This window comes from Hemibagrus wyckioides, linkage group LG28, assembly GCF_019097595.1.
Source record: "Hemibagrus wyckioides isolate EC202008001 linkage group LG28, SWU_Hwy_1.0, whole genome shotgun sequence".
Lineage (NCBI taxonomy): Eukaryota > Metazoa > Chordata > Actinopteri > Siluriformes > Bagridae > Hemibagrus > Hemibagrus wyckioides.
Window position 1 is genome coordinate 6,225,762 of NC_080737.1, and position 24,581 is coordinate 6,250,342.

The 24,581-nt window shown below is 41.2% G+C and overlaps 1 protein-coding gene across 12 annotated transcripts in view; it reads left to right on the forward strand.

Moving 5' to 3' along the window:
- The first annotated feature begins 10,944 nt into the window (after positions 1-10,944).
- Positions 10,945-24,581, forward strand: part of acaca (acetyl-CoA carboxylase alpha) — a 37,713-nt gene continuing 24,076 nt past the window's right edge. For 6 of the 12 annotated variants that reach the window (XM_058382567.1, XM_058382576.1, XM_058382570.1 and 3 more), the window contains exons 1-27: positions 10,947-11,107; positions 12,672-12,903; positions 14,587-14,719; positions 14,935-15,073; positions 15,460-15,569; positions 15,684-15,765; positions 15,846-15,944; positions 16,528-16,634; positions 16,721-16,831; positions 17,179-17,388; positions 17,555-17,725; positions 18,421-18,582; positions 18,700-18,863; positions 18,959-19,109; positions 19,352-19,455; positions 19,787-20,014; positions 20,651-20,801; positions 20,973-21,107; positions 21,312-21,458; positions 21,583-21,771; positions 22,038-22,138; positions 22,323-22,411; positions 23,181-23,305; positions 23,429-23,542; positions 23,743-23,856; positions 24,199-24,288; positions 24,366-24,484. In XM_058382567.1, coding sequence (XP_058238550.1) covers positions 12,701-12,903; positions 14,587-14,719; positions 14,935-15,073; positions 15,460-15,569; positions 15,684-15,765; positions 15,846-15,944; positions 16,528-16,634; positions 16,721-16,831; positions 17,179-17,388; positions 17,555-17,725; positions 18,421-18,582; positions 18,700-18,863; positions 18,959-19,109; positions 19,352-19,455; positions 19,787-20,014; positions 20,651-20,801; positions 20,973-21,107; positions 21,312-21,458; positions 21,583-21,771; positions 22,038-22,138; positions 22,323-22,411; positions 23,181-23,305; positions 23,429-23,542; positions 23,743-23,856; positions 24,199-24,288; positions 24,366-24,484 — 3,548 coding nt within the window. In that variant the 5' untranslated portion in view covers positions 10,947-11,107; positions 12,672-12,700. Of the gene's footprint in view, positions 11,108-12,671; positions 12,904-14,586; positions 14,720-14,934; positions 15,074-15,459; positions 15,570-15,683; positions 15,766-15,845; positions 15,945-16,527; positions 16,635-16,720; positions 16,832-17,178; positions 17,389-17,554; positions 17,726-18,420; positions 18,583-18,699; positions 18,864-18,958; positions 19,110-19,351; positions 19,456-19,786; positions 20,042-20,650; positions 20,802-20,972; positions 21,108-21,311; positions 21,459-21,582; positions 21,772-22,037; positions 22,139-22,322; positions 22,412-23,180; positions 23,306-23,428; positions 23,543-23,742; positions 23,857-24,198; positions 24,289-24,365; positions 24,485-24,581 lie in introns of all 12 variants that reach the window. The other 6 variants (XM_058382565.1, XM_058382566.1, XM_058382568.1 and 3 more) reach the window with 2 other exon arrangements.

The following is a 24,581-nucleotide window of genomic DNA, read 5'->3' on the forward strand; positions in this document are numbered from 1 at the left end:
ATTTCTGACTCATTTCTGGCTCATTGGCCTTATCAAGCCATTAATCTAGCCTTTTAAATGCAAAGAGTGTGCTTTCTAGAAGTCATAGCGATGCACAGACACACAAATGTGTATGATAATTTAATAAATAGGTATACATTTGTTAGGCCTATATTAGTCAAAAGATTAAAGATACTTTAATATAAATGTTGCTGTTTTTCCATTTAAAAAGCTTGACCCTACTTGTCATATTATGCATAATAAAATGTCACTCCCTATTCCCAACTTGTGCAAATCATTCTCGTTTCATTCCATTTATGAGACCTCAAAAATGTCAAAAGAATGATTGCCTTTGTCACTCCAGCTCTTATGACCTGTCCCTATGCAAATTATCATCAAAGCCTTGAGCTTTGACCTTTCACTTTGTATTTTTGGATCAAATCTTCTAGATGTGGAGTAAAGAATTCAAAAGGTTGTAGTGAACGCCCAGAGTTACCTGGATGGATTCCAAACACCTTCCTGGGTTTAGCAAGCATGATCCGTTGGAATAAATGAATGTCAGAAGCTGAGCAGATGTATTCAAACCAATCATGCTTATACCAGTGGGGAAATGCGCCAGGTGAGTGCAAACAGATTTGGCAGGGTGGTGTCCTCGAAAGCTGAGCATCATGCTGAATCAGTAGCGTCACACTGTGGAGTTTTAGGACTGACAGGTGAAATGTTCAGAGCTATTTGGCCTGACAGGATGGGATCCCTGGCAGGCATTCCTGAAATAGTCAAAAGCTTAAAGCTGTCATTAAGTGGGACATAAATATAACTGGGACATGGCATGAATCTTTCTAAAAAGACATAAATATATTTAAAAAAAACACACTTTTAAAACTCCCCCTTTCACAAAAGTCACGTTAATAGTCAAGAAATCGTACTTTTTACATGTAATAGATATTTTATTGTTCCACAATTAATGATCAATTTCCACACTGCACAATACATTCATTTTTTTCATTTATTAATTTAATTCCTACATGTAATTTTCCCCACATTTTTTAAACATTTATTTTCCCAGACAATTTCTCACATGTGGATGCCCTACACGTTAACGTCATTAATGATGTTTTCCTGTGTAAAGTTTTACATCTTTCCCATGTTTCATTTATTTTCATATTAATGCTTCACATGTAGTGCATTTGGTTATTTACGCTTTTCACAACTTTGATTTAATTCTTCAGAAATTCAGGGATTAACATGGCGAAGTGTGCCTTCATCTTGAATAACAAATGTGTCTTAGTTTTCCACACATTATAAAATGTGTTCATCATCTGGCAATCAGACATAATGTACAACTTAGGCAATCTAATGCTTTTTAGAGAAAACTAGCCCAAAGACTTTAACTGGCACTGAAACGCCCGTCCTGACACGTTAAGAGGAGATGACAGCTGGCATATGAAGCACTGCATCATTTACACACACCTCACTAGATCCATGCCATTATCGCTTCCCATCCGCCTCAAAAATGGCCATGGCGCCGTGGGTGTGAGTTGCAAATAAATCCTGACGTCTGTCAGAGACCCGGATGTGCAGCCAGGTGGAAACGCGGTCCAACAGCAGTCCATTGAAGGCCAACACTTCCCTGTCTCTCGTGGCACCACAGGCTTGCCGTGGCTGGTGTCAGAGACGCCGTCACTGAACGGAAAAGGCCAGCAGCCTTGGGGAGCGTGTCATTCAGATCTTATCCGAAAGCACCACCCGATACAGTTCGACAGCTTACGTATGTGCAAATGGCAATCCTTCCCACTGGCTAGGGTCCCTCAAATGTGAAATGTATGTGAGAGCATGAGCTAAAGGGGTGAGGGAGAAATGTCAGTGGACAAAAGCATCTTTTCTGCTGTTTTGGTCTTTTCACCTGTTCATGCCATAAAGATGAAGAGTTAGCCCAAAGATATGCTGTTCCGTCAAATGGCTGTTCATTAAACTGTGCATAATATGTGTGCATAAAACTGAAGGATTTTTGTTTCAGCCAAGTTAATGAGGCCTGGTCTAATTTGTTGGACAAAGTCTTTTAAACTACGTAATAACCACATGCAAAGATGATTTTAATAAGCAGGGGTTGGTGCTGATTAATGGCAGTTCCCCAGTTCCCTAAATTTGTGACAGTTTGGGGAAGAGCTACAAACAGGTGGGATAGTCAGGTGTGCACAAACGTTTGGACATAGTCTTTTGTGTATGTATCACTCATTAATAAATGAAATATTATTAGTACTGCCAAATACCTGATGTATAAGAGGAATAAAACAATTTGAGACATGCCACTATAAGAAATGTATTAATCCATTTGATATAGGGTCAAATCACTCCTCCATCTCATTGAATCAACACTGGTGATTTGCTTATAAAAAATGTACTTACTTTTACTTAAATTTACAGTGATGCCACTGTTTACTTCTAGGATTAACTCCTACTGCTCACCAAAAGGATTTCTCCTGATCTTCTGTCTTAGAATGTATATGATTGGCAGTGTTATCTGGACACTGTTCTGCAAATCCACTTCCGAACCATTGTACATTGGACATACTGTTCTCGCTACCATGGGAACGGTTCCCCCAAAATACTTTAGTTCAATAAAAAAAATGTGGCATTCTTGTAAGATTTTTGTCTCCTTTCACATGCAGAGCTGAACATTAGCTTGATCATATCTTCTTTTTGTGAACTTTGAAATGGTAGTTACCTATGCACTTTTGACTCCTAGATGGTTGCCCACCCTCTGGGCGTCATGGTGGACACTTCCTCTGATGAGGTTGAGCTGTCAAATGTAAATGTGATGCAGTTTGAGTGTCTTGGCCTAGATGCACTGAGGTGGAAAAGCAGGGTGTTGCCCCTCAGGTCCTCCTGTCATGCTTAACAAGCTCCATAAAGGAGAGCGACGGACCTGTTCTTCCTACTCTGACAAGTGGACAGGAACTAAATTAAGATCCTGAAATAATATACCTGAAAGAACCATTCACAGTGAAAGAGTGGTTTGTTCCACTGCTAAGGTTTTCAGGTGGTTAGTGTTCACATTATTTTATTGCATGCTTTGCACCATCATGGCTCGAGAAAAATTCCTGGAGTTTAGTTCACACACCTGGCTCTAATCATCAGTTCAAGATTTGGAACTTATGTCATGTTGGGTAACAGTAATTACCACCTTACAGCCAGGGAAAAACATGTACATGTCAGCCTCTGAGTGGGTATTTGAAGCTTTATGACAATTCTCATTCCTCCAACCAACTCTGGAAGTGTAGCATTATGGCTGCCAACATGAACATGCCATCTGTCCAGGGCAATAATATCATGAAAATTAATTTTCATTCCAATTTTCTGGTGAGGATCATAGTTGCAAATAGCTGAGAATGTCAGTCCAGGTTTCTATCCATGGTCATGGATTCCAGCTGTGTTCCCAAACCAACTGTGAGATAGAATCTCCCCTTCAGGTCCGGGGTCTGAACTGGGGTTTCTGTCCAGGGAAATGTTCCTGACACAGCTATAGTGGGAACCAACCAGGTGCCTGATCCACCTCAACTGGTACCTCTCAGTTTACTGTCCCTGGATGTCAAGCTCCTCAAACTTGTCATTAACACATATTACCTCCAACAGTCTAATGGCCTCCAGCAGGGTCCTCTAGCAAGGACACTCTTTGCAAAGATCCAGGCTCTCTCATCAGCCCCACCTCAAGCTGTCTTTATGAACTGTGTATATTTTCTTCCACTTCCTCAATAAGATCACTGACTTTTCCCCTCTTGTTGGAGGCCAACAGATCATTTGAGACAAGTATTGATCTAAAAGGCAGTGGACTCTGATGAAAATTCCCTTCTGTCCTCACTGCATGAGCTTTCCAGTCTGCTGAGCCGCAATCATGGAGCCATATTCACTGGTTTGGAAATGTGGCACAGAGGTCAAGTACAAGTTCTTCGTACAGTCAGGGGAAAACTTCTTAAAACTGTGGTAGAGTGCTAGGTTTATGACATGTAGAACATGGAAAATAACATCTTCAGCTGAGAGTATGAATGGTTGTTATAACTGAGCCTTCATTCAATGTCCATATAACAAAAAAGACCCACTGGTCATGGTTAAATATATGCATAGAGTATCGGAAAGATCAGAGATCAATCCTCATGTTTGTCACAATGGAAAATATCCAATAGCCATTTCTTTTCATTACGTTGCTCCGTCACCCAGACACCTGAAACCATGAAGTAGCCAAATGCAAGGTAATTTTTGTACAGAGAGAGTGGCAGCTGGAAAGAAAGTGAATTATTGATGGCAAACATGGCAGGATGCAGTATTTATCAGTGTGGAGTTGGAGACCCAACATACAGAGATGCTGTAAGCGGATCTTTGGAGAAAGTGCAGCAGCCATTGTCGTCTGAGTGCCGGCGCTCTTGGGTGTGCGATACCTCACCATATCTTATCGCCTCTCTAGTGAAAGCAATACGCCTACCATGATGTTGCCGACACTGTGCTCATTCACGTTGGCTTAAAGGGGGTTCGAAAGAGGGCCTGGGGAATGTTAGCATGGTGACATTAGCATTCATCAACAGGGAAACTGCTTCTGGTTTAAGTCAGGAAATGTCCCTAGATATTTTTCTATGTGTGGCTAAACTCACAAGAAACTAAATCACTACCAAAAAAAAAAAAAAAGGTTTTGTCTTGTCTTTCATTTCTGGTTATTTGGATACAATACGCTTAAAATGAATGCAAAATTCTAGATCATGTTGGTGACATTTTTATGCAAAATGTAACATATCTTGGTACTTTACCCTAATCAAGTTTAGCTGTTTGTAAATTCTCATTTATACTTTAGTGTAGTTCTGATTGTTGGATAGATTGAGATCTTTCTGCATCTAGGTGCAACTGAGTTGTTTTTGACACTATTTAACACAGCAAGTGTCACATTGACTGTGACTCCTTATCTTAGCCACTTGCCAATCTATTTAATTTACCTGACCATTGCCATCTGCAACAATGCTACTGCTATCACAAATCCTCAAATAACAAACCAAAGCCTTTTATGCCTCCCTCTACTTTCCCTGTCTCCTTTTCTTTACTCGATCAGAACTGTAAGCCTATATCTGGCAAAGCAAATGTTAAACTATGGCGTGTGCTGTGGGTACAATAGGCAGGGATCAAGCTGCCGTCTTAGCCTTCGATTTCTTGGTGAAAAGGTGCGTCTCCGGTTACCGCCACTTGCTTCTTCTCAATCTTGTTTGCAATTAAATATTCCAACGTGTCATTAAGCGGAAGGCGACGTGAGCTGCCACTCAGTGTGGATGAAGCAGTGTGCCTGATGTGACAGGTAAACAGAGAAGTGAGAGCGAAAGGCACAGCTAGGGTTACAGGCCTGCTCAAGTCGTGCCACTCACCGGCTCTGTTTCCACCGGGAAGGGATCGATTTACTCGCGGCTGCCACATAAAATGGTCCGGTCCAAGTACATTGCCTGCCTCCGTGATGGAATGATTACTTATTCATGGAAAGTTGGCAGGGGGATGCAGGGTGATGTGAATGGGAGTCCTTGTTTTTCATTGGGGTTGCAAGACATGGCTGACATAAGGGTATCTATTACGAGCTTGTTCTGAGAGTCTGGCCCCCCTTATTGCCAGAATTGCTGGAGATTGTCTCAGCTCTGGCTGGGAATGAGAGATCTGGAATGTAGCACTCATGTACCCCATGAGTTTCAATCACAAAACATAGCAGATTGAACACAGTATTCTGCTTGTGCGTCCTATTTATGGAGCATTGCACCTTGAATGTTTTCCAGCAAGGGCATGTATGCCGGCTGACTTCATCTCACTTTCTAAAGTAACCCCAGGTAGCCCGACACTTATCTCCTGGCCTTGAAGGACACAGTTGCTTTCTCTCTCTCCTTTGCTGCTCTGAACATTGCCACCCTGACACTAGAGAGTCTGCGCCATGTTTCAGGCGTGTGAAATCTCACACTACCTGCAGATCTCAGGGCACTGGGGCCTGGCGCTTTCACAGGCAACTGCATGAGAGGCTTTTTTTTTTATGTTGCTCTGAGTCAAGATAACCTTATTGCATGCAAACCTCAATCCAAATCAGAATTTACCCCAGAGGAGACACCAAGACACTTTCTACCATCATTCAAGTATCACTCAGCTCCAAGTGCTGCATTTTCATAAAGTCTGCGTATAATTCCTCATCCACTCAGTATTTATCAGCTATCAGTATTTACCCCCCCCCACCACCATGTCTTCTTTCAGGCCACTGCAAAACTGTCTGACCACTTTAATTAAGCTGGAATTGTGCATCAAAAGCCGCATTCAAGCATGTCCATCAGCATCTTTTGGATAACGGCTGAAATCTGAGACTCGTCCACTATTCCACCTCTCCTTATCGCAGTATGGCGCCTTACGCTCTCACTGTAACACTCCGCCGCTTGGCAGGAACGCGTAACCTAAGTCACCCTGGAGTCATTGTGCTGGTTGTAAGCAATATGTTCCACTGTGTGATGGCCGAGCACATTAACACAGATTCTTTTCACTCCCGCGCCCGTGATACCCCACCGGCGTTTGTGTTACAAGCTGCTTGATTTCCAGCAATTCAAAGCCAAAGTCTGGCGAAGGTGTGAGAGGGCTTCTTTAGCAGCACCGAGGCCAAGTGTAAGACTACTGCTGGAGCACCTGTTACTGCGCCCTTGAATCCAATCTGAATGCTAATCAGGAATTCTGAATAGAGGCAGTTGGTATCACTGGAACTGGGCTAAAAAGTTTCCCAGTACGTAATTCTTCTTCTATGTAGCCTCCTGGAATTACAGGGGTGTCATGAATTACACATACTAATTACTAATGTCAGGTGAAGCACAAAATCTAATTCCACAAATGTATTGAACCTGTTTCACCTACAAAACATATTAAGAAGATCGTCTTGAATAAAGTATTCCATCTACGTAAACTTTTCCACAATTTCTAGAGTTACAACAAGGAAATTAACTTGGATTTTACATGAAATAAAACCAATTTGGAATATAAGTCTCTTTTTTTGCTTGTTAATGAAAGCCTACATATTTTGTTTGTATTTTCTGTGACCTTTGATGTGAGAAACACCTATACAAATGAGAATATTACTACTACTACTACTACTACTACTAATAATAATAATAATAATAATAATAATGACCATATATAACTATATATATATATATATATATATATAGATTATAAATTCTGTTCATACATATATTTGATACCCCTTATTTCCCATGCTATTTGCAAGGTAAGGGTTACTAATTCTTACACAAAAAAGGTGAGACATTAAAAACAAAATACAGGGCTAATGTGTTTTCAGTTAATATCAGCAAGCAAAACAATTCTTATACCCTTTATATAACATTTTCTTATTTCGTTACCGTCGAACTGTGACCCCTGAGAGACTCACGCCAAACAAGTGAGCCACAAACTCAGCTTCAGTGGACTCTGCTGACCCCTACTTGTTACTTATAGAAATCCGTGTGGGATTTCCATTTAAAAAAAAAAATTAAGTTAAAATTTTCTCATAATTTTACATCAGAAATCTACAGTACGTTAGTTTGTAAAACGTTTACATTTTTTAGTAAACCTTTTAAAAATTTGAAAATGTAATAAAGAAGCTTTTATTATAATCTAAATTGGTTGCGGTACTAAAAATGGCCACTGGGTGTCAGTGCTTACCAAAAATTCTCCCATTTTATCAAGTCCACCTACACTATGCAGAAGAGTCGCATCTCACTTGAGCACAATTTTATTGGTGTAATCCAATAATATGAGGTTTTACATGTATTCAGGGATTTCCGTCGATAAATGATCTAAAGGATCTAGCTGGAATCAGTTAAAATATCAATTGGTTATGTAGTTATAAAGATTGATGGCATTAGTGATTACATCTAATTAATAATTATGTCTTGATTAACTTTCATTCCTTTTCTACTAAGCTCACTTTGTACTACATAAACGTATCACAGTCCTCCGTTGTCTAGGCAACAACAACGCTAACTTTCACCTGGACGCATTCCAGCACAGCTCCAGTCTGGTGTATTGATGTTGGCTTTAAACCCAGCGCCCCCCATTTATTGATCAGACTGCTTTCTGATAAAAAGAAATAAGAGAACGCAGTTATCACATAAACTATTACTAAACCGTGTGCTTTGGAAATATACAAACAAGCATTCTGAACTTCAGAGGACCTCTTGTACGTTTCATGCCCTGAACTTTCTTTCATCAGATTTCAGATTCCTGGTGGCTTTTTGATACTATTTTTTTAAGGAAGAATGTAAATGGATGGATGGATGGATGGATAGATGGATGGATGATGCTGTCGTAAAGTAATCAGTGACAGGGTGACATGATGTGGAGATTATGTTTAACCAATTATTATAGTTAGCTATTTAATATTGAATGACCTGTCATGTTTTTTATCCATTTATAGTTACATGTTGTGGAACATCCACAACAGCATTTATGAATCATTTACATTATAGCCGAGTGTTACAAAGCACTGAGACTGGAGACTCCTTCCATAAATGTTATATAAGAGTCATAATACTGCAAACTTTTCTCTGTTTCTAAAACAAAATATCTGTATATTATTAGTCTTAGACTGTGTGGAGTCTTTGGTGTACATATCCTTGCTAACACCATACACATCTGTAATTACCACAGAAACAATAGCATATTAAAACCAGCTCCTTGATATAAACCTGTGATATAAGCGTCATTTTTAACAAGATTTATTCTGCTATGTTTTGCTAAATGTTTGTGTGTTAATGATATTTCTGTTATTATGACTGATGACGGGCTTCTCATATTAAAGAAGCCAGATTCTGAGAGCGAACTTATCTCTGCCTGCTGACTACATTTGCGGCAAATGAAACATTTGTATGTTTCTTTCTTTCATTATTCCCTTCCAAGGTCTCGAGTTTCAATGCCTGCTTTATCTGACAGTGAAACAGGTGATGTCTGCATGATCTCTAAACTTTGAGCTGAACTTGAACCTAAAATCATGCTTGCATAAGACTGATATTTCGCCGTTCTTAATCAAACTGTTTACACAACAGTTGGATTAGATGTCACTGTCTCTGTGGTAGGTTTAAGTGAACTCAGGTCAAAGGTGCTTTAGTATCTGAAGACTTGACTCTATCTACAGTTAGCTGAACTTCGAATATTTACAATATTCCCAAGAGAAGTATTAGACATCATAATATGCATGTGGAAGATTATTTAAAAGACATTTTGCTCATTTGGAACACACCTTCACCCAAAGCGGCTTTCAGCTGAGCTGAACAGATGATGGTTACTGGGATATGACCTGACAACCTTCTGCTCAGCAGCCCAAAACATTAAAGACTAAACCAACATTGATCTACATGCTGGTGTCAGAATTATTCGTCTTATTATTTCATTTTCAGTATGATACTGACACCAAAATGTCCCTTGATACCTAAGTAGTTTTATTAGACTGATGGGACTGATATCAGTGCATCAGTACATCAGCACACACATTAGCATCATCGTAATGACTGCTGTAGAATAAAATACAAATGCTCAGTAATAGATTTATGAATCCCTGGTTCAAATAATACACTAGTCAGACCTAAAGGACACTTCCTGTCTTCAGGTTATTTCACTTCACTTTCTCAAGAATTATAAATATCTATTGTTCCCAGAAGCAGTCCATACTTGCGTTAACTTCTGACCTGACAATGTTGGAGATGTTTAAGATGTTTAAATGTTTGTTTTATAGACCAACTGATCCAGACTCCTCTTCTTCTTCTTTCGTCTTTTCCCTTCAGGGGTGGCCACAGTGAATCATCTCTCTCCACCTATCCCTATCTTCTGCATCCCCAACACTTGCACCCACTAGCTTCATATCCTCATTTATTACATCCATATACCTCCTCTTTGGCCTTCCTCTTTGCCTCTTGCCTGGCAGCTCCATGTCCAACATTCTCCTACCAATATACTCACTCTCCCTCCTCTGGACATGTCCAAACCATCTTAATCTGGCCTCTCTAACTTCGTCCCCCAAACGTCCAACATGAGCTGTCACTCTGATGTACTCGTTCCTAATCCTGTCCAACCGTGTCACTCCCAAAGAGAACCTCAACATCTTCCCAACTGAACCAGACTATTATACTAAATTGCTCTTTTGTTCTTGTTATTGCTTTGATAAGACTTTTTCACTTTTTCACTTTTAATATGTATGGATATTTTTTTAAATATTTTTTTATTTCCCTAAAGCTATATAAACCAATATATATAAATTATATCTTAGATCAATAAATATTGATCTAAATATAAAATAAAAATATTATTATTATTATTATTATTATTAACAACAACAATTAATTAATTAATTAATTGCAGTTCTTATGCCCTCGTTTGCTAGTGCATTTTCTGTTTACTGCATTTCATTATTAAATCATATTACCTGTTATATAAATAAAGAGGGAAAAAAGCTTGAAATTAATCTAAAAACGATACCAGTATGTCACTGTGCCAACTATTTTCCTTTTCCTACCATTTGAGCGCCTCCATCCTGGTGCGCCGTCACCTTTAATTCATGAACAGATTTCAGTCGGATCAGGCGATACCGCGCACAAACACGCGGACCTCCAGACCCTCTTTCTCATTGGTTACACCTCTCCTTATTAGCATGCCTGAGCCCGCCTCCGCCTGAAAACAGATACCCCATTGGCTCCCTTATTCGGCGTGAGTCTCTTAAAGGTCATAGTTCGACGGTCTACAGTAACCTCGTTCCTTGTCGGCGTTTTTATATTTCCGACCTACATTCAGACACAGCGCTTCCTTGTTTTGCGATTGACTGCTAGATCTGTCCAATCAGCGACCTGAAGTCGGATGTAGATTTGCATACGACCAATCGCAGCGAAGGAGCCGGGAGCGTTTGAATACGGGTAGGGTAAAAATAACGCTTCCGTATCGCATCACGATGATGTCGCTGTCAATGAGGCGGTAGTCAGCACTGGAGGACGAGACATGCTGTTATTTAGAGGTCGAAATAAATAATAATAATAAAAAAGAATAGCATTAATTCGTCGGAAATACCGCTCCAGAATAGCTTGCCGGCTCATTTCTCACGGTGAGTAGTTAAGCTTATTAGCTCAGAAGCACGCTAGCTGGATGTTTAGCCGGCTTTAAGTCATCTCGTGCACCATTTCTATGCAGCAAACGTAAATATAAGCGAAACAATGTCCGAGACAATTCGAGAAAAATAAATGTTTCGATTATTCGCGAGAGTTTGGAAGCTTGGAAACATCAGTAAACATCACTGACGTGCCTTTTCTATAAACAGTAATGCGTCCCATCCCCTTCACGCGCATACGACACAAGTAAACAAACAACAAACATTGTTTTTTTGTTTATCTATAGGTATTTTTCATCAACAGTTCTATTAAATAACTAACCAGTAGTGTGTTTGTTGCTCGCAGTAGCTGAGACACGCGTGTTGACTCGTTTATCTGGTTCAGCAGGACGGTCTAAAAGGTGTGTTCAGATCACTTTAGACCCTGCAGTGGGGTTTTAAGGACATTAAATATCCTGTATATTATTCCGTAAACATTTTATTTCTGTGTCTATACTTCATCCTGAGTGATATTTAGTCTTATCTCTGAAATATCTTTTAAAGATATTTGTACAGTCGTGGAGTTTCTTCCCAGAGACCGCCCACTGCTCATGAATATTCATCACTCCGAGCTCCGCTTCTCATTAATATTCATATCACAGCCAGTTCTCGATTCTGATTGGTCAGGTGGTGATGAATTGATATTAAATAGAGACTGTATCAAATTGTATCGATTCTGATCAGACTCTTGTCGGCTCAGGTCTGAATCGAATCCTGTTGGTGCTGAATCACTTTATATCGATTCAGCAGTGTATCGAATGGTATTGGTGCCGAACAGTTTTGTATCGGACCGGTTGCGGCTCGTTTTGTGTCAGTGCTGAACTGAATCATATTGGGTCAGTAGTGAATCATTTTCCACCAGTGCTGATAGATCAGGTCTGAATCTAATTGTATTCATGCTGAAACGAATCACCTTGGCTCAGGTGTGAATCACATTGTATCAACGCTGAATTGAATCATAAAGAGTCAAAGTGTATTGTTGTTAAATGAAATCGGGCCTGAATCGAATTGTACTGATGCTGACCACATTATGTGGGAACAATAGTGAGTCAAATGGTATGAGTGCTAAAAACAAATCATATTGGATCAGTAACGAATCATAGTGTGTCTCTGTCCTGAACCAAAATCGTATCGGATCAGTAGAGAATCAAACCGTTGCATGTTTTACTGTGTTGTTTATTTATGGAAATGTGTAATGTTGACTTAGGGATGTGGAAATGACCCTCAATCCTTTTTGAAATTTTTTTTTTGGATATGGTCTGACCAAAGGAGGTGGGGATTGAAACCCCATCATGTGGGCATGTCCTAAAGTGTAAAAGGCAGGCTAGATTCCATCAAAGTCATATCTGAATTTACATGCACGCAAAGTGCTTGTAGAACTGAATTGACCTCCAGAGGGACTACACAAAAGAGTGGATCACTTTCTACGCCACTGTTAAGTCTTGAGTCCAGTTTCATGTTTAATCCATCTGAAATCATCTCTGAATATTTAATTCATCCCTCCATTTCTGTGTTTCCTCAGTGTTCGGAGCCTGCCAGTGTCGTCCGGCCATGGCGGAGCAGGATCCCTCGGCGGAGAAGCCTCCGGCCGCATCGCACTTCACCATCGGCTCCGTGTCGGAGGACAACTCTGAGGACGAGACTCAGGGCAAGTCGGAGCTGTCAGCGGAGGACAAGGAGCGCTCGGCGTCCCCGTGCTCCCTCAGCTCGGACAGCACTTTCGAAAGCCTGGACGGGCCTTTTCACAACATGAGGTCAGCCGTGCGTTGTGTAACATGTCTGTGTTTGTGTGTGTCATTGCCGTCGTTAGACGTCTGAATTGCACTCATTTAGATAACGTTTGGTTGTCCCGCCAGTCTCTGTGTGAAAAGTTAATTAGAGAGGAAAGTGCAACTACAGAGAGTTCAGGCTCAGTTCTACAAAAATGGCTTTCTTTCAGTTCTTTAAAATTTTCTATTTTAAATTTAATGGAGAAAACAGTGGCATGAAATAACATGACAGTGAGGTGTGTGTATGTGAGAGACAGAGACAGAGACAGACAGACAGACAGACAGACAGAGAGTGAGTGTGTGTGAGACTGAGAGAGTGTGTGTGTGTGACTGAGAGAGAGAGAGAGAGAGTGTGTGTGTGAGAGTGTGAACACATCTGTAGTTCTCATTCTTTGCCACAGATTACTCTAAAACACTTCCATCTGTGTTTCTTATCACTATATTGCTTTATAATCTGTTTTGCAGCATTAACACCACAGACACTAACCCTCTTCTATCACTAGGTTATGTTGGTTATTAGTGTAGCATGGACTGATAATGTTTCTAAGTCAGTGGACCTTTAACACTGTTCTAGGTGCATTTCATAAAACTCCTGATTAATGCCAAAGATTTGCCGACTCAGAAATGACACAATAGCTACTGTAATATAATGACTTGTAATAATAATCGATATGTTTCTAACGTACGGCAAATTTAATATAAAAAGGTCAGTGACACTGCTGTAGTGTAGATGACAAGACACTCCCTGCGCTCTACCTGCTTCCTATTGGTGGAAAAGAGCATCTGCGTTGAGCAAGTAGGCAGGGCTGTGTGTGTCTGTGTGTGTGTGTGTGAGGAGTTAGGGAGGATCACACCATGCCTCTATTTCAGTGGCCCCTTTTACATGCCAGCGTACTAGTGTTGATGCAACAGCGCAATGAGAGGCCATGCAGAATTCACACACACACACACACACACACACACAGAGGAAAGATTTTTCTTCACACTCTACCCCTTCATTACCACCCTATGGTGTGTGTGTGCAAAAGTGTAAAACACTTTCCAGGAAGCAGAGCTTTCAGATTCGGAAATCTTTGCAGCAGTCTTTTTTTTTGGTTGTGAAGTCACCGAGTGTAATACATTTGTCATTATTTTACTAAACAAAAACAAAAAAATCCAAGTATAATTCCCTACAAGTGATGAATGGAATAAAAACACACCAGTAAACTTCATTTATTCACCTGAACATGAACAAAAGTATGGGTTAAAAATTGTTCTCAGACGTTTTTACTCAGTTCATTCAAATCCGTGGAAAGATATGAATACGGAACTCGGTTAATCATCAGTTAATCTTCGATGAGTTACTGTGAAGATTTAGCGCAAACAACATTTACAACTTTCACCATCAGTTTCTTGTTTTCAGCTCTGTGTGAACTTTGCCTTTTATGGAGTTTTGTGTGCGTGGCTAAACGTAATTATAAATGAAGGTGCTACGCGGTTGGTTACATTTTGTAAATCTAACAAAAAAAAGAAGGACATGTCGGTCTCTTTATCCCTTTATAGCTACATTTAATATTCTTGTATATCCGTGAAACAATCTAGGAGCTTGACTGCATGTCGGAGCTCCCTGTAAAGCCTAGTCTGATGTAAACTCTCACTATATTGCCTGGTGTTTTTATTTTCTTTAAGGCCCAGTATGTCTGGTCTACACCTGGTGAAGCAGGGACGTGATCGCAGACGTGTTGACCTACAAAGGGATTTTACCGTGGCCTCGCCCGCTGAGTTCGTGACCCGCTTCGGAGGAAACAAAGTCATTGAGAAGGTAAATCGAATCGTGTCAGAAATTTGGGAAACGACAACACGACTAATGACGAATAAAAGCTAACCAGAGTAGGACCTGATGTCTGTTTTTCTTTTGAGTAATTGTTTGCTAGCTTTTGAGATTTAAGTCATGCAAATTTTATGGAGAGAGTTTAGCTGTAACCTTGAACAAGACACTACTTTAGACTAGCACAATATTTAATTTTGTGGTTGCAGGTCCTCATCGCTAATAACGGCATCGCTGCCGTAAAGTGCATGCGCTCCATCCGGCGCTGGGCATACGAGATGTTTCGGAACGAGCGCGCCATCCGCTTCGTTGTCATGGTCACCCCCGAGGACCTGAAGGCCAATGCGGGTGAGCGAACAATACACAGCAATGAAAGGGGCAAAGAATTTCTGCCATTCACTGGCGAGGGTGAATATATTATGTCAGTTTATACAGTACAGGCTGGCTTTGTCCTGGCCAAGCCTGGCCTAATTAATACAGAAAGAGCTACTGATTAGTGACGTGAAAGGAGAAAAGTGTCTCCAGTGCTGAATGGACAAGGTCTCTTCAGGTCTCTTTGTTCAGTGCAATTCAGATTGATTGTACAAACCATTTTCCAGTGCTGAGCAACAACAGGAACTAACTTGTTTTGCAGATGTTCCACACTATTCATTGTAGTTATAAAACAGTTTTTTTTTTTTTTTTTTTTTTTTTTTTTTTTTTTTTATTAAAATAAGGATTTTCATTTTTCACAGAGTACATAAAAATGGCTGATCATTATGTCCCTGTCCCTGGAGGAACCAACAATAACAACTACGCCAATGTAGAGCTCATTTTGGACATTGCTAAGCGTATCCCAGTTCAGGTATTTCTTATAGACTTTGTAAAATATTATTAGAAATAAGTATCCATTCAATAATAATTGATATCTGATTGCTCAGTGATGATGTTTAATGTATGAATCTCCTGTCAATGCCAGGCGGTGTGGGCCGGTTGGGGTCACGCCTCTGAAAACCCCAAACTCCCAGAACTCCTTCACAAGAATGGCATCGCCTTCATGGGTCAGTCTCCTCAATATTTCCATCTGATTTCATCAGCACACAGAGTGGATTTGTGGTAACTTTTTTTTCCTTGTTCCCAGGTCCTCCCAGTCAGGCGATGTGGGCTCTGGGAGACAAGATTGCATCATCTATCGTGGCTCAGACGGCTGGAATTCCCACTCTACCATGGAGTGGAACAGGTCTGTTGGTTCTCACTGTGTAAAATGGCTAGTCCAGGGAAAACCTTAAAATGTTCAATAGCTTAAGCTTAGTCCATGTAAAACCCCTAAAATGTTAAAGCAGCTTTGATTGAGTCTATATATAACCTTATACTGCTAAAATAACTTCGGCAACATCCATGTAATTTTAAAGCAGCTTGAGCTGAGTCTATATAAAACCTCAAAATATCAAGGTGGCTTGGGCCAAGTCCACACAAAACCCCAAAATGTTGAAGTAGCTTCAGCCAAATCTATGTACGACCCAAGAAAGTTAAACTAGCTTTAGCTGAGTCTATGTAAAACCTTAAAATATTAAGGGGGCTTGGGCCAAGTCTACATAAAACCCCAAAAGGTTAAGGTAGCTTGGGATGAGTCTATATAAAACCTCAATATATTAAGGTGGCTTGTTAAACTTTTAAATTAGCTTGGGCCAAGGCCGTGTTCAACCCCAATAGTCTGTATAAACCCCCCAAATTGTTCAGATAGCTTGAGTCAAACAGAATTTGAGAGACCATTTGAAGATCAGAAAAATATAAAAACAACCATTATGTGTTTACGTTAACAGGATTAACAGTCGAATGGACGGAAAATGACCAGAAGAAGAGAATCATCAACGTACCTAACGATCTCTATGAGCAGGGCTGCATTCATGACATAGAGGCCGGCCTTAAGGTAGCATCTACACTCACATTTTTAACGCTGCATGTGGAGCTCCTGCTCGCTGCTAGCATATCTGAGCCATGTGTTCTGACTGACAGGCTGCAGAGAAGGTGGGATACCCGGTGATGATCAAGGCTTCAGAGGGTGGGGGAGGGAAAGGCATCCGCAAGGTCAACAGCGCAGATGACTTCCCCAATCTCTTCCGACAGGTCGGTTGTTCAAGACGTTTGATAAGCTGCTGTGTGTATTGAAGAAAATGCAAGAAAATGACACAATCAAAAAGATCATGAGTATCATATAACACCAGAATTGGCAAATGGTAGCTAGCTGGAAAAAAAAACCTTGCCAAAACTTGCCTTTAATTCTTAGCATTTTAATATTAGGTAATTGTTGAGGCATAAGAGGAACAAAACACACGGAAATGTAATGAACTTTTCTGGTGTAACAGTAACTTCAACATCATTTCATGTAAAAATGAAAAATCACCATCATGTTTGTGGTAGTGTTTGTATTTAATAAAGTAAAGTTTGAATGCTGAATTTTCTGCCCATCACAGGTACAAACGGAGGTGCCCGGGTCGCCCATCTTTGTCATGCGGCTTGCCAAGCACGCCCGGCATCTGGAGGTGCAGATCCTGGCCGATCAGTACGGCAATGCCATCTCGCTGTTCGGCAGAGACTGCTCCGTTCAGCGCAGACACCAGAAGATCATCGAGGAGGCGCCGGCCACCATCGCCACCACCGACGTGTTCGAGAACATGGAGCGGGTAAATGAAAATAATTTGTTATTTTTATATCAGAGCATACTCCTACAACTACAGTTATAAATATGGTTGTAGATGTAAAACCTGAAATTGCTTATGTGCTACAGATGTGTCATGTTGCCAAGTATTTGAAAAGATTTGTAAGGATTTGTGTGTGTGTGTTTCTCAGTGTGCAGTGAAACTGGCTAAGATGGTGGGCTACGTCAGCGCAGGGACAGTCGAATATCTCTACAGTCAGGACGGCAGTTTTTACTTCCTGGAGCTGAACCCACGTCTGCAGGTGGAACATCCCTGCACAGAGATGGTGGCTGATGTGAACCTGCCTGCCGCCCAGCTTCAGGTGTGTGTGTGCATGTGTGTGCATGTATGAGTATGAGTGTGTGAGAGTAAGATAGGTGCTTTGTTCTGTGTCGTAATGGGTAAGTGTACATTTAAGGTGGGTCTGTGTCTGTGTGTGTGTGTGTGTGCGCGCACGTGTGTATGCGTGAGAGGTGCGAGGTGCTTTGTTCTATATAGTAATGTGTAAGTGGACATTTTAAGGTGTGTGTTTGCTATCGCTTAGAATTACAGTAGTCTTCACAACGGCTTGTTTGCTTAAGTAACCGCATACACGTACACACACACACACACACACACACACTGTATTGTGCTGCATGTAGGTCAGCGAGGCTACAGTGGGGGACAGCGTGCTCTCGGGTCAGTGTGTGTCTGGGGGAAGGGTTAATGCTCTTACAACACATACTGTTAGATAGAGGAATGATTCTTAATGGGATAATATAGAAAATAATAATGAGGGGAAATAGGAGAATAAAAGAAAACTTCAATACGTGATTATTTTTTATTTGTTTAAAAAACAACACAGTTTATAGTTAGTATTAGATTACGCAGAACGTTCACCATAGAAGTTGTTACTATAGAAACCATAATAATAGCATTTGCATTACATCTGTCTTTTGGTGATTGTTTTTTCTGCAGCTGATATATCATTTGCTTGTAAAGCAAAGTGTGATTTGTGTGTGTGTGTGTGTGTGTCAGATCGCCATGGGCATCCCTCTGCACCGCATCAAGGACATCCGCATGCTGTACTGTGTGCAGCCGTGGGGAGACTCCCCCATCGACTTCGAGGCGCTCTTTACCTCGCCCTCGCCGCGAGGACACGTTATCGCAGCTCGCATCACCAGCGAGAACCCAGATGAGGTGTGTGTGTGTGAATATATTGAAGATTCATTAAATGTGGTTGCTATGATTATTTATTACTATATTTATTGTTAATGAAGAACACATAGCTGGAGAAACGCTGTATGTTTGTCTCAGGGTTTTAAGCCCAGCTCGGGCACGGTGCAGGAGCTGAACTTCCGCAGCAATAAGAACGTGTGGGGTTACTTCAGCGTGGCCGCCGCCGGAGGACTGCACGAGTTCGCAGACTCGCAGTTCGGTCACTGCTTCTCCTGGGGGGAGAACCGCGAAGAGGCCATCTCGTATGTACACTGTATATAACTGTGTGTGTGTATACGTGGTAAATATTTGTAGTATGACGTACATTTATCATTCTCATTCTTTTTTTTTCCATCAGGAACATGGTGGTGGCTCTGAAAGAGCTCTCGATCAGAGGAGACTTCAGGACCACAGTGGAGTATCTGATCAAACTGCTGGAGACTGAAAGCTTCCAGCACAACAGCATTGACACCGGCTGGCTGGACCGACTCATCTCAGAGAAAATGCAGGTACAGATGATTACTCCGTGAGAGAATTTAACCTCTGCTATTACTACTAATACTAAAGCCTCTGTCTTTTCTATACATGCTCAAAGTTATTATACCAGATAAAACCAGTCAGGAATATTGTCCTTTATTCCTCTGTATTGATCATATGAATTTTTTCCACGGTTGCATTAGTCGATGAAAGAGTGAGTTGTTCCCACTTCATTTACTTCTCATCTGTCTCTCCGTCTCGCTGTCTCTCATAGGCGGAGCGTCCGGACACCATTCTGGGTATAGTGAGTGGTGCGCTGCACATAGCGGATGTAAACTTCAGAAACAGCGTGTCCAACTTCCTGCATTCTCTCGAGAGGTGAGACGTACTCCTCATTTCTCAGCCTATACGGATTTTTAGAAATGTGCTGTTTCAGCTGTTTCAGCTTTTGCTACAACATCCAACATTTCTTTCTTTCTTCTCGCTTCTATCTCATCATTCTTTTTTCTCTTATGTTGTTCCTTTCCTTCTTCTTATCCTTCCTTCCTATCTACTTATTCCTTCCTACTTTTTCCTTTGTCAATCCTTACTTCCTGTCTTCCTTCCTTTGTACTTTTTCCTTTGTCCCTTCCTTCCTTTCTACTTTTTCCCTTTGTCCTTTCCTTCCTTCCTTGCTTACTTCCTCCTTTCCTTTTCTTTCTCTCTGCAGAGGTCAGGTGCTGGCAGCACACACACTCCTGAACACAGTCGACACTGAACTCATCTACGAGGGCATGAAATACGTCCTGAAGGTGACCCGTCAGTCCCCGAACTCCTACGTTCTCATCATGAACAACTCGTCAGTGGAGGTGGACGTGCACCGGCTCAGCGACGGCGGCCTGCTGCTGTCCTACGACGGGAGCAGCTACACCACCTACATGAAGGAGGAGGTGGACCGGTGCGACACTTACACTACCAGTCAAAAGTTTGGACACATCTTCTAATCCCATGGTCTTTCCTGATATTTCTTTCTTTCTATATTGTAAAACAATGCTGAAGGCGGCCGAAATCCACAATAATGTCCTTTGAACAGTTGATATTGAGATATGTCTGCTAATGATGCTCTGTAAAGCCTTCATAACGGCTCTAATCTGAGGTGCTGTTAATTGGTGATTTCTGAGGTAACTCTAAATGAACTTCTCCTCTGCAGCAGAGGTAAGTTCTGGTCCTGCTTTCCTGGGATGGTCTACATGTGAGCCAGTTTCATCATGGTGCTTGATGGGTTTTGCAAATGCACTTGACCATACTGTTCTTGCAAGAACTATTCCAGAACACCTGACCTTCGTGTCTTATAGTAACAACTGACTTACATAAATCCTTGTGTGTTATTTCATAGTTTTGAAATCTCCAGTATTGTTCTAGAATGTAGAAAATAAATCCCTAAACAAAAAACATTGAATTAAAAGGTGTGTCCAAACTTTTGCCTGGTAATGTACATTAGCGAGTCTTTGGGTTTGGGGGATTATTATTTTGAGGCAGTCACAACCCTGGTAGCTGTAGATGTGTGATTTCAGTGTGTTCTCTGGTCTCGTAGGTATCGCATCACTATCGGTAATAAGACTTGTGTGTTTGAGAAGGAGAATGACCCGTCGCTGCTGCGCTCTCCGTCTGCTGGTAAACTTATCCAGTATACCGTGGAGGATGGGGGCCATGTATTTGCAGGCCAGTGCTACGCTGAAATCGAGGTATGTGTGGGTGAAATATTGTGATATAAATATCTGTACACGTTCCAGTACTGTTTTGTGTGTGTACGAAATACCAACACATATATGATGGCTGAAGCACCAAAAGTTATTTACTGCTGCATTAATAGTGACAAACTATTGACTGTGTGTGTGTGTTTGTGTGCCCTTCAGGTGATGAAAATGGTGATGACTTTAACTGCAGTAGAGTCAGGATGTATTCACTATGTGAAGCGAGCAGGGGCTGTGCTGGAGCCGGGCTGCGTTATAGCCAAACTGCAGCTGGACGATCCCAGCAGAGTGCAGCAGGTAAACTTTTTTTTTGAACTGGTTTGCATCACTGCTTGTCACATGAACTTATGTGAGATCAGGCATACTAAATAAAACTCAAGCTCTGCCCTTTGGAAAAGTGACTTCTGCTTGGAAAAATTAAGATATGTTAGGACTCAAATTGGGATAGGAGGGTGTACATCTGATTTGCTGTGTTTGTGTTTGTGTGTGTGTGTGGTCTAGGCGGACCTGCATACCGGAGCGTTACCCAGTGTTCAGGCCGTGGCTCTCAGAGGGGAAAAGCTGCACCGAGTCTTCCACAACACTCTCGACCACCTGATGCACATCATGAACGGCTATTGCCTGCCTGAGCCATTCTTCAGTGGCAAAGTAACACACACTCACACAAATACACACACAAAGCAAATCAGCTGTATACCTTCCTATCAGAGTGTGTCGGTTGACACTGTCTGTATCATTCACTCTCTTTCTTTGTGTGTGTGTGTGTCCTCAGCTGAAGGAGTGGGTGGAGCGGCTGATGAAGACCCTGCGGGATCCGTCCCTGCCCCTGCTGGAACTGCAGGACATCATGACGAGTGTGTCGGGTCGAATCCCTCCAGCTGTAGAGAAGGCCATCAAGAAGGAGATGGCACAGTATGCAAGTAACATCACCTCTGTGCTCTGCCAGTTCCCCAGCCAACAGGTATACACACACACAAACACACACAGTCTCTTTAAGCATCAGAATAATGTGTTTTTTATTTTATTAACAAAAATTCAGTTTTTATCCCCTTTTACTTTGTCTATATATGTGTGTATATATATATTTACCCACACATAAGGCAATCTTATTTTATAAATGTATTTGTGTGTATACTAAAATCCTTCACCTTTAATTTACGTGCATTATATCAAGTATAATTAAGTTAATTAAACATAATGTATTGTTTTTCCTTCTTTTTGTGTCAGATTGCCAACATCCTGGACAGCCACGCCGCCACACTGAACAGGAAGTCCGAGCGTGAGGTCTTCTTCATGAACACGCAGAGCATCGTGCAGCTCGTCCAGAAGTCAGTAACAATTATGTTTATTGTGGTCATAAACATAATAATAACCTTAGTTATACAAAACCATTGTTGCAATAGTTCTGGCACCTTTATGTATATAAATACTAAATAATAAATAATTACTTTTTTGGAAAAGTGTCATTTTAAGCATGCAGAAACTGACCAACTGTTTGTGTTGCATCCACAGGTATCGCAGCGGTATCCGCGGCCACATGAGGGCAGTAGTGATGGACTTACTCAGGCAGTACCTGAAGGTGGAAGTGCAGTTTCAGCACGGTGAGGTTTCACTCTTCCACTCCAGCTCTGTTTGTTTCTAAATGGTCAAAAATTCCCATAAACACATTCTTGAACCTTGTGGAAAGCCTTCCCAGAAGAGTCGAAGCTGTTATAGCTGCAAAGGGCGGGCCAACTCCATATTACATTCATGTGCATGTAAGGGCAGACGTCCCAGTTTTGGCCTGGCTCACAGTCTCCGCCCTAATGCATCCCAAAGGTGTTCTATAGGGTTGAGGTCCGGACTCTCTGCAGGCCAGTCAAGTTCCTCCACACCAAACTCGCTCATCCATGTCTTTATGGACCTTACTTTGTGCTCTGGTGTGCAGTCATGTTGGAACAGGAAGGGGTCATCCCCAAACTGTTACCACCAAGTTGGGATCATGAAATTGTCCAAAATGTCTTGGTATGCTGAAGCATTAAGAGTTCCGTTCACTGGAACTAAGGGGCCGAATCCAACCCCTGAAAAACAACACATGAATTCAACTATTTGGAGGGGTGTCCCAAAACCTTTGGCAATAAAGTGTATATTGAATAATCGACCTCAGATGGAAATACTCATTACATATCCATGACCACTTACATCTCTAAAAGTACTGCATGGATCACGTTTGCATGTTGCTTTGCAAAAGAATGTAGCCATATTCAAACAAAACAATTTATGCATAGCTATAGCTTAGCTATAACAATTTATGCTTAGCTATAGATGTCTAAAATGTGTGCATGGACAAGAAATATATATAAAGACTTATAAATGTACATGTGTTTTCAGGTCACTATGATAAATGTGTGTTCACACTTCGTGAAGAGAACAAAGGCGACATGGCCAATGTGCTTAACTACATCTTCTCACATGCCCAAGTCACCAAGAAGAACTCTCTGGTCACCATGCTGATCGTGAGTACACAATTGCATCCTCACACACACACACACACACACACACACACTCACACACACACACAGCACAGAACTGAGTCATTTCCCTCTGTGCCTGACTCACCTGTTATTTTCTTTCTCTAGGATCAGTTGTGTGGGCGGGACCCCACGCTGACCGATGAGCTCATGGCCATCCTTACCGAGCTCACACAGCTCAGCAAGACCACCAATGCCAAAGTGGCCTTGCGTGCCCGCCAGGTACACACACATATATATATATATATATATATATATATATATATATATATATATATATATATATATATATATATATATATATATATATATATATATATATATATATATATATATACACACACACACACACTGAACCAATTTCATTAAAGCTGTGCAAGCTGTTTAAATCAGTTTCACCAAGTTCCTGACTGATTTTTAAGGTGCTGATCGCGTCTCACCTGCCTTCATACGAACTGCGCCACAACCAGGTGGAGTCCATCTTCCTCTCTGCCATCGACATGTACGGCCATCAGTTCTGCATCGAGAACCTGCAGGTACAAATCTGGAATTTAGAGAGTGTAAACTGGAATACAGGGAACTTGGCACCATCTGCTGGTCACTTGTGGAACTTGTTTTCAGGAAACATCATTTGCTTTGCTAATTTTGGGACTCCTTTAATTTTTTTTGTACTTTATACACCTACTGCTAATACAATTCTCTAAGGAAAGAGTGTTTGGATGTCTATTTTATATAAATATAAATAAATTTTGATGTAAAGCCAAGACTTGAGTTAGCATTTTCTTTCCAAAGTCATTGATTAAACCATTAGCAGATTCTTGAGTTGATTAATTTGACATCAATTTATCATTTTTTCCCTCTTGTTCTTTGTTACCTAGAAACTCATCCTGTCCGAGACGTCCATCTTTGACGTGTTGCCCAACTTCTTCTACCACAGCAACCAGGTGGTTCGAATGGCTGCTCTAGAGGTATGTGAAGGTTCTCACACATCGTAACTTTTATATTTTTTTCACAGTTAAGAAAGCATGATTTTTCTTTTTATCAGGTGTATGTCCGGAGAGCGTACATAGCATACGAGCTCAACAGCGTCCAGCACCGGCAGCTGAAGGACAACACGTGCATCGTGGAGTTTCAGTTCATGCTGCCCACGTCTCATCCCAACAGGTGCCCCAAGATCATGCTCTGAATCCTTAAAACCCCCACTCCACCTCACTCTACTCTATTCCACCTTCCTGTTGACACGTTAGGATAGGAATAAAGG